The 16716-nt window shown below is 40.4% G+C and overlaps 1 protein-coding gene across 2 annotated transcripts in view; it reads right to left on the bottom strand.

Moving 5' to 3' along the window:
- The window catches only part of ITPR2 (inositol 1,4,5-trisphosphate receptor type 2), a 2416542-nt gene that overhangs the window by 858868 nt on the left and 1540958 nt on the right, over positions 1-16716 (bottom strand). For both annotated transcript variants that reach the window (XM_044087657.1, XM_044087658.1), the window contains exon 37: positions 8495-8603. In XM_044087657.1, the coding sequence (XP_043943592.1) occupies positions 8495-8603 (109 nt within the window). The remainder of the gene's footprint in view (positions 1-8494; positions 8604-16716) is intronic.

Below are 16716 nucleotides of genomic sequence, written 5' to 3'. Positions count from 1 at the left end.
AGAGTTGTGGCTGTTGTGTTGCCCTACAGAGCACTCAGAAAAAAACTCACTCTTCTAGGTTTAATTTTCATAGGTTGGCAGACAGGTTTATGCTGGCTATGCAGCTGATACTGAAAGATCTGCCAAGCCCTCCTACTGATGGGGAATAGATCATGCAGTTATACAGGTATGGATAAATGTGTACTTGTATCCATAAAAGTGAAAAAAATATCTGATACCAAGAACTTGGTGAACTCCTGTAGTGCTTTGGACAGGCAGAAAGGGAAAAGAGTAACGTACAAATGATACTCGACAACCTGTAACTTTAGATATTGCCTGTGAGCTTTGCGAATGCGCATGCACATACAAGCATCCTTTCAGTTCAGGGTTATCACTCAAACTCCTAGTAACAATAACAAAAGAAAGTGCTAGGAGGAGAGCATCATGATTTTGGTTGTGTATAAAAATAATTGTTTCCTCTGGCGAAGTCCACAGTAGGTCGCCGTTGGGTTAAGAAAGAACGTGAAGTAAAACTCCTGTCCTTTCTCCTAAAGAATTTCCTCCAGTGTACCACAGGTAATCAGATTCTTTAGTTCTTCCAGTGTTGGGTGTATCTGGTCCACAGAAGCACTGGTGTGATGTCTGTAAAGGGGATAACTACTCTGACATTTAGCCAGTAGTACTGAAAAATAATGTTATACCCCCATCTGTCAGAATTCAAGCTAAGCCAGTTCTTTTTGAAGTGTGATATTTTGCCCATCAAGATGTAAGAAGAAGGGGATTAAAGGGGAGTGGGAACAGTGCTAAAAACAAACCACTCACATAGAAGGCAAAGCCAATCACAGAACAAAGTAGTAAACTAAATAATAACTATTTAGATCCCATACTGAAGCCGCTGGTTTACAAAATACCAGCTGTTATTCTGGATTCAGAAGATGTCCTTAAAGCTAAATGCCCTAGAATTAAAAGATGATAGTTATTTTAGTTTATTGCAGTATTTGCCATGAAGAAGGTCTGGAGGGACTGAGATGGATATCCTGTACATTTTTATCCTATCCAGAAGTCTTGATGGAAATGATAATGTTGTTAGCAGACTTTTTCTAACAAATGACATGTTCATGGCAGGAGAATATTATCTACAGGTAACAGGCACTTTTATTTATTTATTTACTTTTTATTTTACATTTGTTGACCGGGCTAGTCTAGCTGGATATATTTCCATTTTCAGTAGAGGCCCGAGGAGAAAAGCTCCACAGAAGTAAAAAATGTATACATACATAAAAATCAACATAGATGATAATAAGCCATTTAGGAAAAGGTTAGTAAAAACAGCAAAAAATTCAAAAATCTTCTAACAAGTTAGTATAAAATTAATTACTTACTACCACACACAGAGAAATTTCAAACAATATCATACAGGAATTAAAAATACTTAGAGATCAGGATACAAAGATAATAAGTAATGAAAGTGGAACAATAAGAGTTGGGTAGGGAGAAAGGGATAAGAGGTGGAGAAAGCAGGTTAAGAAAGTTAACAGGGAAAGAAGCATGGTGCGGATGAAAAGGGAGAGAGAAAAGATAGGAGGAGAAAAGAGTAAAAGAAGAATAAGAGAGATGGTTTGAGATAAGAAGTAATAGTGCAAGGTTAATCAGGTTTACTACAGGAACAAAGCCAGTGGTTTTGGAAGTGTCGTTTAATGTTTTGTTTGAAAAGGGGCAGAGAAGAAATCATTGTTATGCTAGTAGGTAACAAATTCCATTTAGTACCAACAGAATTGGAGAATAGGGAGTTACCAGCAGTATTATTAGATTTTATAGAAGTAGTCAATAGTTTACTCGAAGAGCGGAGAGAGTTAAGATTGCTATAAGGGATTATGAGTTGGGAGAGTACCGGAGTGTTATTTGGTTGGTACAGTATTTTATGGGCCAGAATGAGTTGATGGATAGTAAGATAGTTTTGAATTTCAAGCCAGCCTAGTTGTTTCAAGTTAAGACAATGATGGGTTCTATAGGGGTTACCAGTAGCGTTTAGCAATGCTATTGTAGCAGCTAGCTAATTTGTTAAGGTTGTTTTTCTTGAGGTTGGTAAAGATGGGTGAGGCATAAAGAAGAGTAGAAATAAGATGGGAAAGAGCAATCTTAGTTCTAGTAGCTGGTGTAAGAAATGGTCTAATTCGATACAAAGATCCTATTTTTCTGTTGACTAGTTTTATGGAATTGTTAATATGTTGGTCAAAAGAGAGATTATTATCAATGGTAATACCTAACAGTTTAGTTGTAGCGTCAGGTGAGATGACAGTAGCACTGTTAGAGGAGATATTAAAGTTTAAGGGGGAGGTCCTGGAAGTGGGGGTAAAGAGAAGAAGTTTCGTTTTTTTGGCATTTAGTAAGAGGAGACGACTGGAGAACCATGTTTCCACAGTATTAAAGATATTTTGGGTAAGCGAGATTAGTTCTGAAGTGGAAGATGCTGAGCAGATGAGTGTAGAATCATCAGCATATTGAATACATGTAGCTTGAGGGATTATTGTTTGCAGATCATTAATGAAGAGGGAAAAAAGAAGTGGGCCAAGGATAGAGCCTTGAGGAACTCCAATGGAAACAGGCAAGTAAGAGGAAATATAGTTATCCCATAGAACTGCCTGTTTTCTATTTGTGAGATAGGAATTAAACCATGTAATGGCTGAGGAATCTTCCAATGGAAATATTCCTATGGCACAGAGTTATGGATGAGTATACTTAGTATATAAAGAGGGGATACACTAGACAATCTCAACAAACTGAAATGTCGAAATTCAGTACGTCGAGACCGAATAGTGGAAAGTGCAGTTAACCAAAATTACACTATGCCGAATTCGCAAATGTCGAATCCGCCGCTATCGTGGTGTTTCATTTGTGATGTGTGGTGCGGTTTATGGATTTATCTGGGGTTTCAGGTAAGTGTTGTGTGTTTGAGGATATTGGGTAGGGATTTTAGTGTGTGTGAGTGTGTGCGGTGGTGTTTTTTGTGTGTTTAGTGCGACCTCGGAGTTAGAATATATAAGTAGGGGGGTGGGGGCTGCAGGTGGGCTTGTCCCCCTGCTTATAGGTAGGTTTAGGTGTGTTTGTGTGTGTTGTTATGTTTGTTTAGTTAGGTAGGTGTATGTGTGTGTGATTATGTCCTGGTTTGTGTGTGTGTGTGTGAATGGTCGCAATTGTAGTATTCATGATTGTGGATTTTCGTGTATGTAGGTTTTCGACTATTCAGTCTCGAAATACTGAAATTCAACAATTCAGTATTTTGAGACTGTATAGTGAATCCATAAAGAGGGCAACTTGTTAAGAAGCCATGTCTTCAGTAATATGATATTTTTAGATTGCATTATTGATGGCATATTAATCAAGGGACAATCAGAAGAATCAGAAATCTTGATACAAACCTTAAAGGAATGTTATGGATCATTGAAAATAGATGATAACATCAAAAACTGTATGATTAACTTCCTATTTGTTCCTTTATACAAGTACGGTCAGGGTCTAGGATACACAGCTAGTAAAGTTTATAAAAAAGTGGTAGTCACCCATATCTTACTAAAAGGAATATCTCAAAGGGGCAATTCATGAGAATAGTTAGAAACATCAAGAAATATCGGGTTCCTATCAGTTTGTCGAAACGTCAGCAGTTCGAACACCATATGTTTGAACTGTGAAGTTCGAAAACTGATTATCACAAAGTCGCGGAACACCAAATTCTTTCCCAGGGAAAGAATTCAGTGGGACGTTTCTGTGGCTTTGCGATTTTCAGCACTGTGCTAGAAAGTTAGTTCAGGTAAGTGTGCAATTGTGTGGATGTTAGGGTTAAGGTGCGGGTGAGGTGGGTGTGCGATAGTGACAGACTTTAGGGTTAGGGCGGGATAGGTGAGTTAGGGTTAGGGTGTGGGTCAGGCGAGTGTGCGACAGTGACGGACCTTAGGGTTAGGGTTTGGGTTAAGGTAAGTGGATAGATAGTAGTGTATGTACAAGTTCAGTGTAGGGTTAGATCTAGGATTTTAAGTGTATGTATGTGGATTGCTGTTTTTTGGTGTGCTTGTGTTGTGTGTGTGTTTCTTGGAACAGCGATTTTTTTCCGTAGGAAAAAAAATCACTGTTCTAAGCCTTTGATGGTTTTGCACTTCGAGGTTAGACGTTCGAACATATGGTGTTCAAACTTCTGCTCTTTTGACAAAGTGATATAGACCCAAAATAACACTAGTACAGACAGAATCAGCTAATGTTAGATATCATTTAAGTAAGAAACAATATCTACTTGACTTGCTAACAAAGAGAAGAGGCAATGTTTTATGGTTAGAATATTGTGTTGGCGAGTGGTTAGAATTATAATACATTAAAAATAAAGCATCACAACATATATATAATATTTGCAATTACTAACTAAACTGTCATTCTGTTTCTTTTAACCTCCCCACCTTTTTGTAATAACCATAGCTTTACTCATTTGGGGAATTTTCCCTTAGTCAATATATATTCCATCCAAGGTCTCCTCTAAAAATAGGTCACAAGCCTAGTGGGACTAACCAAGGCAATAAAATATATATAAAACAAAGGGTCTGACAGAGATCAGACTGATGTCTGCTTAGTGCGGTAAAACAAAACAACAGAGTATTAGCTCCTCCTTTTAATGCATACATTGGACTGATGTCTGGGATGGATTAGGAGCTTATCTCGAGAGGGATATCTGAGAAAGCTCCAGAAGTCAAACCAAAAGGAAAGATGCCCATTTTCAGCTGTTTCCAACTAATACATTATACTGCACCAGTAATTCTTGTGGTGACCATCTACTAATCCCAAATACAGTTTTTACATGACTATGTACTCTTTAATCAAAACTGGACATTTACATTTACAATTTACTGTGGCTTCCCTTCATTTCTAAATTGTATGGTGCTCTGTTGGGTAATTACTGTACTCCTCAGTAGGTAATTACTGCTAGGCTTTGGCTATGGGATAGGATGCCTTCTGGATACCTCAAGGAAACAATGTTCTTGCTGTTAAATATGAAGTACCTGCTGTCTGTCATTGCAATGTAAACAGAATGGCCATGGAGGCCTTGAAGGACTTGGTATTGAAGGTGAGAGTGAGGGTCATATTAGCATGACCACTGCTGCTGTGTTCTGTGTCTCAGGGCAGCTTGTAGCTGCAGGCAGGTCTCTGATCACTAGCTAAGTACTTCAGTGAATTAAACCTTTGTATAAACTGATCACAGAACTATGCAATCTACTTACGATCACCCCACAGTAAGCAATTCAGCCACTGGTAAGGAGCTAAATGTTTTCCCCCACAACACAAAGACAGTAAGAATCAGGTACTGATTTCAGCTTAAAACTGCAAATAAATAAAACAAAACTAGAAACAGAGTAGTAAATAATATAACCCATGTAGTTTTGTCTCTTAGTTTAGTCTGAAACAGCTGACAGCTTTCTCATATCAATAAAACTCAAAGTCTATTCAATGTTAAGTCTAATGGTGTTTTGTGTAGGTTATCTGTTAAGAGGTCCCTCCCACGATGTTATGTACTATCTCCATGGTATTACTCTACAAAACATACACTGTCGATTTCAAATGTTCTGAAGTAGCCATGTGGTAACAGCTCATTTAGCATAGCATCTCTTATTATACAAGTCTATAACCTTCGATATGGACTTGTTTTTGTAAAGTATGAAAAGGGACAGAATGTAAATCTGCAAAGCCTTAAAATGGAACACACAAGGTACAACAATAAACTTCTTTCATTTCATCAGATGCAGAGACTAGCTGTAACTGGATCTGATTTCAAAAATGTTTTGCTCTAGATATATTCTTAAAATCATACTCTTGTCTAAAAAGGTCTTAAGAGTTTTAGCAGTTTGAAATGTTATTTTCACTTCAGTTCCCGATTTAATCCACACACAAATAGAGGGCTTTCTAGATAATTAACCTTATGAAAAGTTCTTGAGGCAGAACTTTTTTTTTCACTTTATGCATAAATGTACCTTCTGTATATTTTAGCATCAAGTAGCTGGAGGCTATTGTTATGATGCTGATACCAGTAAATTAAATACTTTATTTATGATTCTAAGCACTGGACTGAAAAACATTATGAATTAGTTTGATGAATGAACTTTGCTGGGTAAGAATTATTTGCCACTAAACTCCTGCCTAGAAGAAGGGCTAAACAGTCATTATTGGTTGAATTAATTGTAGTCAAGGGAGTGAGGGCAGGAAGTAGTGCGTTAGGTAGTTGATACGTTCTTGGCAGGAAGTGAGTTAGCTGGTGCAGGGAATGGGAGGTGTCTATATAATGACAGCGAAAGTTATTTTCAGTCTGCCTGAAAATGAGGTCAGGAACTCCTGATGGGGGAAACACTTCCTGTGTTTTTTGTTGAAAAGTTTTATGAAATAGCAGTTAGTTATGATAGGTGTATTTTATGGTTCTCTCTCTCTCTCTCTCTCTCTGTTATCAGGTGTACAGATGCTTTTCATGTTAGTGAAGTATTAGATAAATTTAGATGGAGGGACATTTGCATCACTGAGTCAGGAGTAGTGGTTTGGTAAAGTAGATCATGTTAGTAGAGGACAACAGGTGGTGCTGGGCAGGAACATGGATGTAATGCTGTGTCCAGTGGCACTGGTATTATCATAGAGAAAACTAGTGAAAGGCAAACAAACATACTTTGTATTTCAATGGCAGGATGTAGGCCAGAAGCTGTTGGGCAGTTTACCAACATGCTTATGCAGTCTATAAGAAGTCAAGGAACTGACAGAAAGAGGTAGTTTACCCATTCTTTTAGGATAGGTAGAGCAGATGAGGAAGGCAAGCCAATTGTGATGACAGAGAGGGATGGCAGATGTACATCTAATGCCTTATATACATCATAGTAGGCTATGGGCACTTGTGGTTTGTTGTTGTGAAATTAGTTAATTTACTGTTATTTTTCTTCTTTTGGGCAAGAAAATTGAAGTTACCATGAATGATAATGCCTTTGTGATAAGTGATGTGTGGAAAGATTTCATTAGCCAGGATTCTGAATTTTGTGACATCTGAGAGAGGCAGACTAAAGCATGAGTGAAATATGCTCGTTAATGCACAACTGTATGATTTGAGGGGTTGAGAGTTACTCTCAGGTATACGAAAGACAAAGCACACTCAATCTTTTGGTTGTTGTGGGTAAATAGGGAGAGAGTCCTGGCACACTTTTAAGTTTTATTTGCAAATCAAACAACACAGCTTCAGCTTTTTTGGTTTTTAGAAAAAGTTGCTTATTATACAACTAATTAACTACACAGATACTGTTTATTTCCATTGTGAAAAGACAAATGCACTTGTATGGGCAGCCTCCAAAGATAGAGCCAAAGTGTAAGCCAAATTCTTTATTAACCACAGTAAAAACAGTCCAAAAGACAATACTCACTTGAATTATAATCCACACATAAACACCTTAACTTTTTCACCGCAGTAAAACCAACCAATCCCTCCTCCTTTTTAATACATCAATTAAAACCATTCTATTGTTTAAAACCATTTTTAAAAATTTTAAAATGGTTTTAACAACATGCTGATTTGCACAAACTTAGTTTATTTTTTTTATTTTTAAAATACAATTTTAGGTAGTGTGCTTTTAAACAATAGAATGGTATTAATTGATTTAGTAAAAAGAAGGAGGGATTGGTTGGTTTTAGTTTGTATATAAAGACATGATTGTGTAGGGGTTTTTCATACATCTGATGAAGTTCAAATGTGGACAAAAACATGGCTTACACTTTGGCTCTATCTTTGGAGGCTGCCCATACAAGTGAGTGCATTTGTCTTTTCAAGTTTTGGTAACTGTTTGGCACTTGGTCTCTACACACAAGTGTTTTTTATTTCCATTATAACTTGCATATTTGCTAACCTCATCATATCCAAAAAGAGAGAAACTTCTAAAGAGTGAAGAGAAGTCTAAGATGAGACATTTGCTTAGTTTAGCAGAAGCATTTCAGGAAAGAGCGAACGTGGAAATCAAAGCAGAATCAGAAAGCATGTGAAAGTCCTCTCTCACAGCTGATGTTTTGTCAAAACATTCTGACATGCAGATTCCAGTCAGGATTCTAAAAAAAAGTATAGACATGTATTTAACTCCTTCCAAGAACCATTAAATAATAGACTTCAGACTATCAAAGGTTTTGAAGATCAGCTTGATGTGCACATCTTCCTGGCTTGAACGAAAAATATTTCAATGCAGAGGGGATGAACAACATAGGACCCTGGCCTGTGTCATGTATTTCCGGCAGCCTGTGGTTGAAATATCCATTACTGTGTTACATTTCACTGCAGAAAAATGGCAGATTGCACTAACCTTGACCACTGGTGCCACACTAACCAAGAGGCTGCTGAAAACTGCCATTAGGAGAGTACACCAATGATTGCCACACATGCTACACTCTTTTGCTGTACTTGTGACCAATTTATTCATTAATGAATCACAGATATAGAAATACCTAGTAATTCTGAGCATCATACCTGTTCTCGTAAGGTTTCCTTCTTGTTTAGCATTTCTCTTAATGTCTGAAGAATTTTAACACAGAGTTTTTCTTCTTTTTCCATTAGCTTTTTTGTGTGTGAAATTAATCTAAAAGAGAAATAAGACATTATTATGAACACCTTTCTAGATACTGTACTTTTATCATATAAAGATCAGAAGTCCATCAATGATTGCTAACTACATCAAAACTTCCAAACTGGGCTATATTTTACCTTTTTTCTTCTACATCCTATTGTCCTGGGAGCGTTTCTTGCTACTTACCTAATTGTTGAATCTTTAAGCATTGTTTGCTTGCCTATTTGAGTTTTGCTTCTGGATGAAATCAACTGGAATTCCAAGTTGTCAGGGGGGATGGGTGGCAACCCCATTACTCCCTCCTCAACTTAACTTACGCTAGAAATTTTGATATCACTGTATTTCTGGGAAGGGGGTGTGATGCCTGTGCACTGGCCCAGCAATCAAGGAGCTTCAATCCTCACCACTAACATCAGTGAGGGGTGTCCATATAGGGAAAGGATAATAAATACACACACAGTAAAGTACAACTTCCCTTAGGATCACAGTCAGTCTGGGGCTGGTTTCTCCCTTTCTCTCCAGGTCCCCAATAAGACTCCCTACTGGCACAGCTGCAGGGTCCAGATCTCAGCCTAGTGGGCAAGCTAAAACCTCCAGCACACTCTCTGTCCAACCAGTGCTTAGTGTTCCTGCCCAAGTAGCTGACACACATACACACATACACACACACACACACACACACACACACACACACACGTTGAGATAAGAGTTATATACAACCACACAGACACTCCAGGGGAAGGCTGGCACAGGTTCTCCAGCTGTGCCCCTTTTACCCAGACTATATGGTAGTACCACTTGCCACCACCCACTAATATTTATCAGCTACTAAAAGGCCCTTATGAAACAGTGTCCAATTACACTGTGCAATATCATCCAAATGGCAAGTGTAACTGAACAGTCAAGGCTTATTGGAGTGGCTTGGCCAGTATCACTATATACATGCAATGTAGTCTAGAACTTAAATTATCTCTACACAAAACAACCACAGTTGAAATATTTAATAATAAAAACACAAGACAATACTTCTTACTACACATTGCTAGTCAACAGTTCAATGATCACAGAAAAATACTTAAAATAGTACAGTAGAAAAGTTCTGACATCAATACAGAAAAAAAAAATCTAATCTTCCTAGTTCCTAGCTATATCTAAGAGAAAACACATTTCTAAAATAAACTTACATATAGAACACAGGCAGAGTGCTGGTGAGTTGGATGTTCTCAAGATAAATGCTAAAATCTCTCATTCTTTCTCTCCTTAAATTGATAACACAGTACCACTGATTCATTTCAGATTACATCATTAATTTCTGGTTCCCAGGCTAACAGAAACTCAAAGGTTAACAGCTCTTTTGATCTTGCAGCTGATCAGGAAGCCAGTGCAAGAAAATAAATTATACATGTAAATTCTAGCCATTAACTCTGGCCTCAAAACAACTGGCAGAATGCCTACCTCTAGACATCTCTGCTCTGAGTTTTAGAGCAAAGAATTTCACAATGCTTGATTTATCAGCTTTCTTACAGCAGAGTGCACTGTTGTTACCTTTTTTCAGTTCAACATCCAATACAGTCTTTTCACATTTAAGAGAACAAGCCTGTGGCTTACATTAATATTTACAAATGACAGAATTATCTACAAAATTCTATCTAGCTAGGCTGGCAGCCTTCACCTATCTTCACACATCTCCCCCCCCCAGAGAACTCAAGCTAGTTTTTCAAGTGACCCTGGAGAAACATTGATTGAGAGGGTTATGTCTATCTGAGTATACCTAACCCCATTCCCTGTCTTGAGAGCCCATTTGCATTGGCATTGTTAATCCCACTGTGGTGCTGCACTGACCTATCATATGCTTGCAACCCTAGGCTCCATCTTAGCAATTTGGCATTTTGCTGGCTGGCTCTGTTTAACCATGTTAGGGGATTGTAATCTGTCACTACAGTGAATTTTATTCATACAGATAAGGCTGAATTTTCTGCAGTGCCCACACTATGGCTAGACATTCCTTTTCTACAACTGCATAGCATTCCTCCCTGGGTTGGAGCCTACAACTGAGATAAATCACTGAGTGCTCTTCTCCCTCTGAAGAAATCTGGCTAAGTATATCCCCCACCCCATGGCAGAATGCCTACCTTTTGCACTGCTCACAGGTCCTGCAATACCCTGTTACAGCTCTGGAAATTCCAGGCCAGTAGAAGTTCTGCATAATACATCTCTTTGTACATTTTATCTCCATATGGTTTGAAGAATCCATCTGCACAACAAATTCTTGGCTGTAATCTGGATTGGCTAAAACAGGGGGTCCTCCCAAAACTTCCTTAAAGTCCTAGAATGCCTGCTCACATGCTGGGGTCCACACTACCTTATCTGGCCTGTTTTTCCTTGTCAGGTCTGTGAATGGAGCAGCTATGGTATTATAACTGGGGGAAAACTTTCTGTAGTACCCTGTTGTCCCTATGAATGACCTCACTTGCTTTTTGGTAACAGGTGCAGGCCATGCCTGAATGGCTTCTACTTTGGCAGGTTATGGCCTGATCTTACCACTCCCCATTCTATGTCTCAAGTAGGTGACCTCTGCCATACCCACCTGACATTTGTTCGGCTTAATGATCAACCCTGCCCTCTGTAGTCTGCCCAGCACCTCTCTGACATGTTGAAGGTGCTCTTGCCAGGAATGGCTGTAGATGGCAATATCATTTAAATAAGCAATGCAAACCATCATGCTCCTGCTAGGATATGATCTACCAGCCTCTGGAAAGTCAATGGGGCATCTTTGTGAACTCATACAAGCCAAAAGGAGTCATAAAGGCTGACTTATCTCTAACACTGGGAGTCAAGGGCACCTGCCAGTAACCATTGGTAAGATCAATGGTGGTAAGATACTTAGCCCCACCCAGCTTCTCTAGGGCCTCATATGATCTAGGCATGGGATAAGCATCTGACTCTGTGTGAATATTTAATTTCCTGCAGTCCACACAGAACCTGGTGCTGCCATCCTTTTTTGGCACCAGCACCAATGGAGAGGCCCAGGGACTGTTGGATTTTTGAATTACCCCTAGTTCCAACATCTCCTGCATCTCCTCCCTCAGAGTCTGTTTGACTCTCTCAGGCACCCTATAAAGTGCCTGCCTAATAGGCCTTTGGGGTCCTGTGTCCACCTGGTGCTGCACCAGATGGGTGCACCCTGATTTCCCAGTGAACATGTCCCCAAACTCTTGTAGCACTGCTCGGATTTTTTTGAACCTGGATAGGAGATAGCTGCTGGGAAATTGCTACCACTTCCACTGAGGTGTCAGTCCGAGCATCACTGAGGAGATCAGTCACCAGATCTCCCTCAGACTTCTCCTGCAATCCACTGCAAATTCCCAGCACATGGGCCTCCATATCTGGTAAGGTTTCATCATGTTAACATAGTACAATTTGGGCTCCTGGGTATTGCCTAGCAGTTCTACCATGTAGTTAACATCATTTACCTTTCTTACAACCTTGTAGGGTCCCTCCCAAGCTGCTTGCAGCTTGTTGTGTCTGACAGGAATGAGAACCACTACCTGCTGCCCTACAGCATACTCTTTAGCTCGAGCATTCATGTCATATCATACCTTTTTCTGTTCTTGGGTTTCTGCCAGGTTCTCCTGGGCCAAGCCCATGACTTCCCTGAGCCTTGTCCTGAGGTTTAGGACATATGCCACAACAGACTCCTTGTGAGGTTCACACACACCTTCCCACTCAAACCGAATTAAATCTAGAGGTTCCCTCACCCTATGCCCATACAGCAACTCAAAGGGTGAAAAATCTGTGTATTCCTGGGGAACCTCTCTGTAAGTAAACAGATGGGGCAAATATTTGTCTCACTTTCTCTTAAACTTGTCTGCAAATGCCCGTAGCATAGACTTCATGGTAGAGTTTAACCTCTCAAGAAGACCATTAGTCTGGGGATGGTAGGTTGTGGTCTTCAGGTGCTTCAGCTCACAGGACTTCCACAGACAAGCCAGCAGGTCTGACATGAAATTGGCACCTCTGTCAGTCAGTACTTCTTCTGGGAAACCAACCCAGCTGAAAATCTCTAACAAAGCATTTGTCACTTTTTCTGCCTGAATGGAGGACAAAGCCACTGTCTCAGTGTATTGTGTAGCATAATCCACTACCACTAGGATATACTTTTTCCCTGTGGAACTTGGGGTACTCAGAGGCCCCACAATATCCATAGCTACCCTATGAAATGGCTCCTCAATCACAGGCAGAGGCATCAAAGGAACTCTCGCCTTGTCTTCTGCCTTGCCTACCTTCTGCACTGCTCACAGGTCCTGCAATACCCTGTTACAGCTCTGGAAATTCCAGGCCAGTAGAAGTTCTGCATAATACATACATTGTATCGCCATATGACCTGCAAAGGGAATATCATGGGCTATGGCTAGAAGCGCTAGATGGCAGGCTCTAGGCACTACCAACTGTTGTACCCTCTCATCTTCTAGCCCCTCTTCAGGGGTCCACTCTCTATACGGTAACCCTTTGTCTCAGTATACAGATTCCACCTTCTCTTGAGAATCAGGTCCCTCACTAGCTACCTGCCTCAGGCCTTGCAATGTAGGGTCTAAGAGCTGAGCCTGCCTCAACTCTTTCTTTGTAATCCTTCCCAGCTCCCCTTCTACATGAAGTCTTGCATACTCTGTCAGTCGTGCCTCACTGTCAGCCTGGTTACTACTACTCACCTCTACCTTTGCAGTCACTCTGTCCAAGGGAACATCAGTACTCAATAACAGCTGTGGCTCCTCTTCAGTCTCACTGCGACAGCATAGCTTCCTCCCTGATGTAACCACCTCACCAGACCTAGTTGCAAGTATGTGGTCTGTCTGGGTCTCCCCCAGGCTACCACACCCACATTCTCATCTCCAAGCCTGACTGCATGTAACTGTATGACCACATGGTACTGCCTCAGCCAAATCTTTCCCTATCAGGACATCTGCAGGATGGTAGTTTGGTACCCTTGTTGTCTCAAGACAACCTACTATTGGCATTCTGTCTTTCCCACTTACTGGCTCTCTCTCACCTTTTGTTCCCCACCTTGCCTCTGAGGACATCTTTATGTCACATGACCCCACTGGTTGCATTCAAAATATTTAACCCTAGTTCCTGGATGTGTACCTGGACTAGTAGCTTCCCCTGCTACTGGCAGATTCTGCTGGGGCAGTCTGAGCTGCCCACCATGGGATGCTTTAGACCCATGAGAAGTACTGGGAGCCCCTTTCCTGTGCAGAGATGCCCTGCTTGCTAGTTATAGGTCTCCCTTCTTCCCAAACTCAGCTGAATTAGCAGATTGTCTAGCAGCTAACCAGATCCTCATGTTCTCAGGCAAAGTGCTATGGGTTTGTTCCCTTACCAAAAGGTCTGCCAGGACCTCAAAAGTGGTGACCTGACATCCACTCACCCACTTATGAAAATAAGCGGTCAGTTCAGCAACATATTCACACACACTTTCATTTGCCTTATGTCTATGCTCACAAAACTTTTTCCTATACATTTCAGACGTTAGCTTAAAAAATTCTAGCAAGCAGTTCTTAACAGTAGTATAATCAAAATGTTCACAATCAGTAAGTTTAGACAACACAAGAGCAGCTTTACCATAGAGTTACAGCTTTACCATGGAGTAAGGGGGTCAGGAACCGTACCCAGAGCCTTTGGTCAACATCATACTGTTTACAAACCCTCTCAAACATATGAATGAAACTATCAAAACTATTCCCTTCTTTAAACTGCAGAAGAAATTTACTGACCTTTTGTGCTTCTGGGGTCCGGTTACTCCCTTCCCCATTACTTCCATGACTCTGGCGAAGAGTCAGCATCTCCTTTTCATTCTGCCTCTGCCTTTCCTTTTCTCAGCTTCCAGGCATAGCAGTTTCTCATTCTCCTCAGCCTGCAAACGTGTCAGTTTCTCATTGTCTTCACTCTCTAGACACTTCAGTCTCTCTGCTGCTTCTATTTCCACACGCTTGGCCTCCAATTCAAGTTTCTTTAGCTCCAGATGGATTTTTAAGTTGAGCTTTCAATTCTCTGAGTGTAGTACATCTCCACTGCCAGTCTGATTGTCCTCCTGGTTGCTGTTTTCTGATGCAGCTGTGACCAAAGCTGCAATCATATCTGCCTTAGTCAGGTTTCCATGCACTAGTCCCCTAGCCTGGCACATCTCAGCCAGATAGCTCACTGTCGCTTTCTGTACTCCTCTGCTGACATGGTGCCTGCTCTCCCTGACTAACTAAGCTAACAAAAGAAATAAAACAATTTTGATCTGAACTCTGAGTATTCACTGCGTGGCTGATTTAGAGTACAAAAACACCTTCAGTGATCACTGTACACAAGCTACAGGAATTCACACTACCCACACCACTATAAGCTAATTAGTATTTGCCAACCAATTAATATGTGATGTGGATATCCCACCACTGCCAAACAATTAATATGTGATGCCCATGCACTAGCCCAGCAATCAAGGAACCTCAATCCTCACCACTAACACCAGTGAAGGGCATCCATATAGGGAAAGGATAATAAATACATAGACAGTAAAGTACAACTTCCCTTAAGAGCACACAGAGATCCCAGTCAGTCTGGGGCTGGTTTCTCCCTTTCTCTCCAGGTCCCCAATAAGACTCCCTACTGGCACAGCTATAGGGTCCAGATCTCAGCCTAGTGGGCAAGCTAAAACCTTAAGCACCCTCTCTGTCCAACCAGTGCTTCATGTCCCTGCCCAAGTAGCTGACACACACACACTTTGAGATAAGTGTTATATACATCCATACACACACTCCTGAGGAAGGCTGGCACAGGCTCTCCAGCTGTGCCCCTTTTACCAAGACTATATGGTAGTACCACATGCCACCACCCACTAATATTTATCAGGTACTAAAGGCCTTTATGAAAGGGTGTCCAATTATACTGTGCAATATTATTATCCAAATGGTAAGTGTAACTGAACAGTCAAGGCTTATTGGAGTGGCTTGGCCAGTATCACTATATACATGCAATGTACTCTAGAGCTTAAATTATCTCTACACAAAACATCCATAGATGAAAGGTTTAAAAATATTTAATTATAAATAATAAAAACACAAGACAATACTTCTTACTACACAGTGCTAGTCGAGAGTTCAGAGATCACAGAGCAATACTTAAAATAATACAGTATTTAAGTTCTGACACGAATAATACAGTAGAAAAGTTCTGACACGAATACAGAAAAAAACTAATCTAATCTTCCTAGTTCCAAGCTATATATAAGAGAAAACACAGTTCTAAAATAAACTTACATATAGAACACAGGCAGAGTGCTGGTGAGATGGATGTTCTCAAGACAAATGCTAAATGCCCTCATTCTTTGAGTCCTTAAATTGATAACACAGTACCACTGATTCATTTCAAATTTCATCATATCTTTCTGGTTCCCAGAAAATCAGAGGTTAATAGCCCTTTTGATCTTGCAGCTGGTCAGGAAGCCAGAGCAATAAGAGAAATTATACATGTAAATTATAGCGGTGGTGCATCAGGTAGCATTGTCGCATCACATCAAGAGGTTCTCCCGTTCGATTCTCGATTGGAGCACCTTCTGTGTGGAGTCTGCATGTCCTCCCCGTGGTCTAGTGATGCTAAAGACATGCAGGTAGGTGCGAGCGTGAATAGGCGTGCCTTTGTTGAAGGTTGGGAGTCGGGCTGGCAACTCGGCACCGTAAAATTCCACTGCCAGTCAGGAGTTCCACTGTGGCGACCCCTAACCGAGAAAAGCCGAAAGACTTTTTTATACATGTAAATTCTAGCCATTAACTCTGACCTTAAAACAATAGCCAGAATGCCTCCCTCTAGACATCTTGGATCTGAGTTTTAGATCAAAGAATTTCACAATGCTTGACTTAGCAGCTTTCTTACAGCAGAGTGCACTGTTACATTTTTTCAGTTCAACATCCAATACAGTCTTTTCACATTTAAGAGAACAACCTGTGGCTTACATTAATATTTACAAATGACAGAATTATCTATAAAATTCTATCTAGCTAGGCTGGTAGCCTTCTCCTATCTTCACAGGGGGAATTCCTCTTGTAGGTAACTATGTGTCACTCTGAAAAGCTACACTTTATAT

The sequence above is a fragment of the Protopterus annectens genome, chromosome 11.part0, assembly GCF_019279795.1.
Source record: "Protopterus annectens isolate FY-2018-M chromosome 11.part0, PAN1.0, whole genome shotgun sequence".
Taxonomy (NCBI): domain Eukaryota; kingdom Metazoa; phylum Chordata; order Ceratodontiformes; family Protopteridae; genus Protopterus; species Protopterus annectens.
This window is presented reverse-complemented; position numbering and strand designations above follow the sequence as displayed.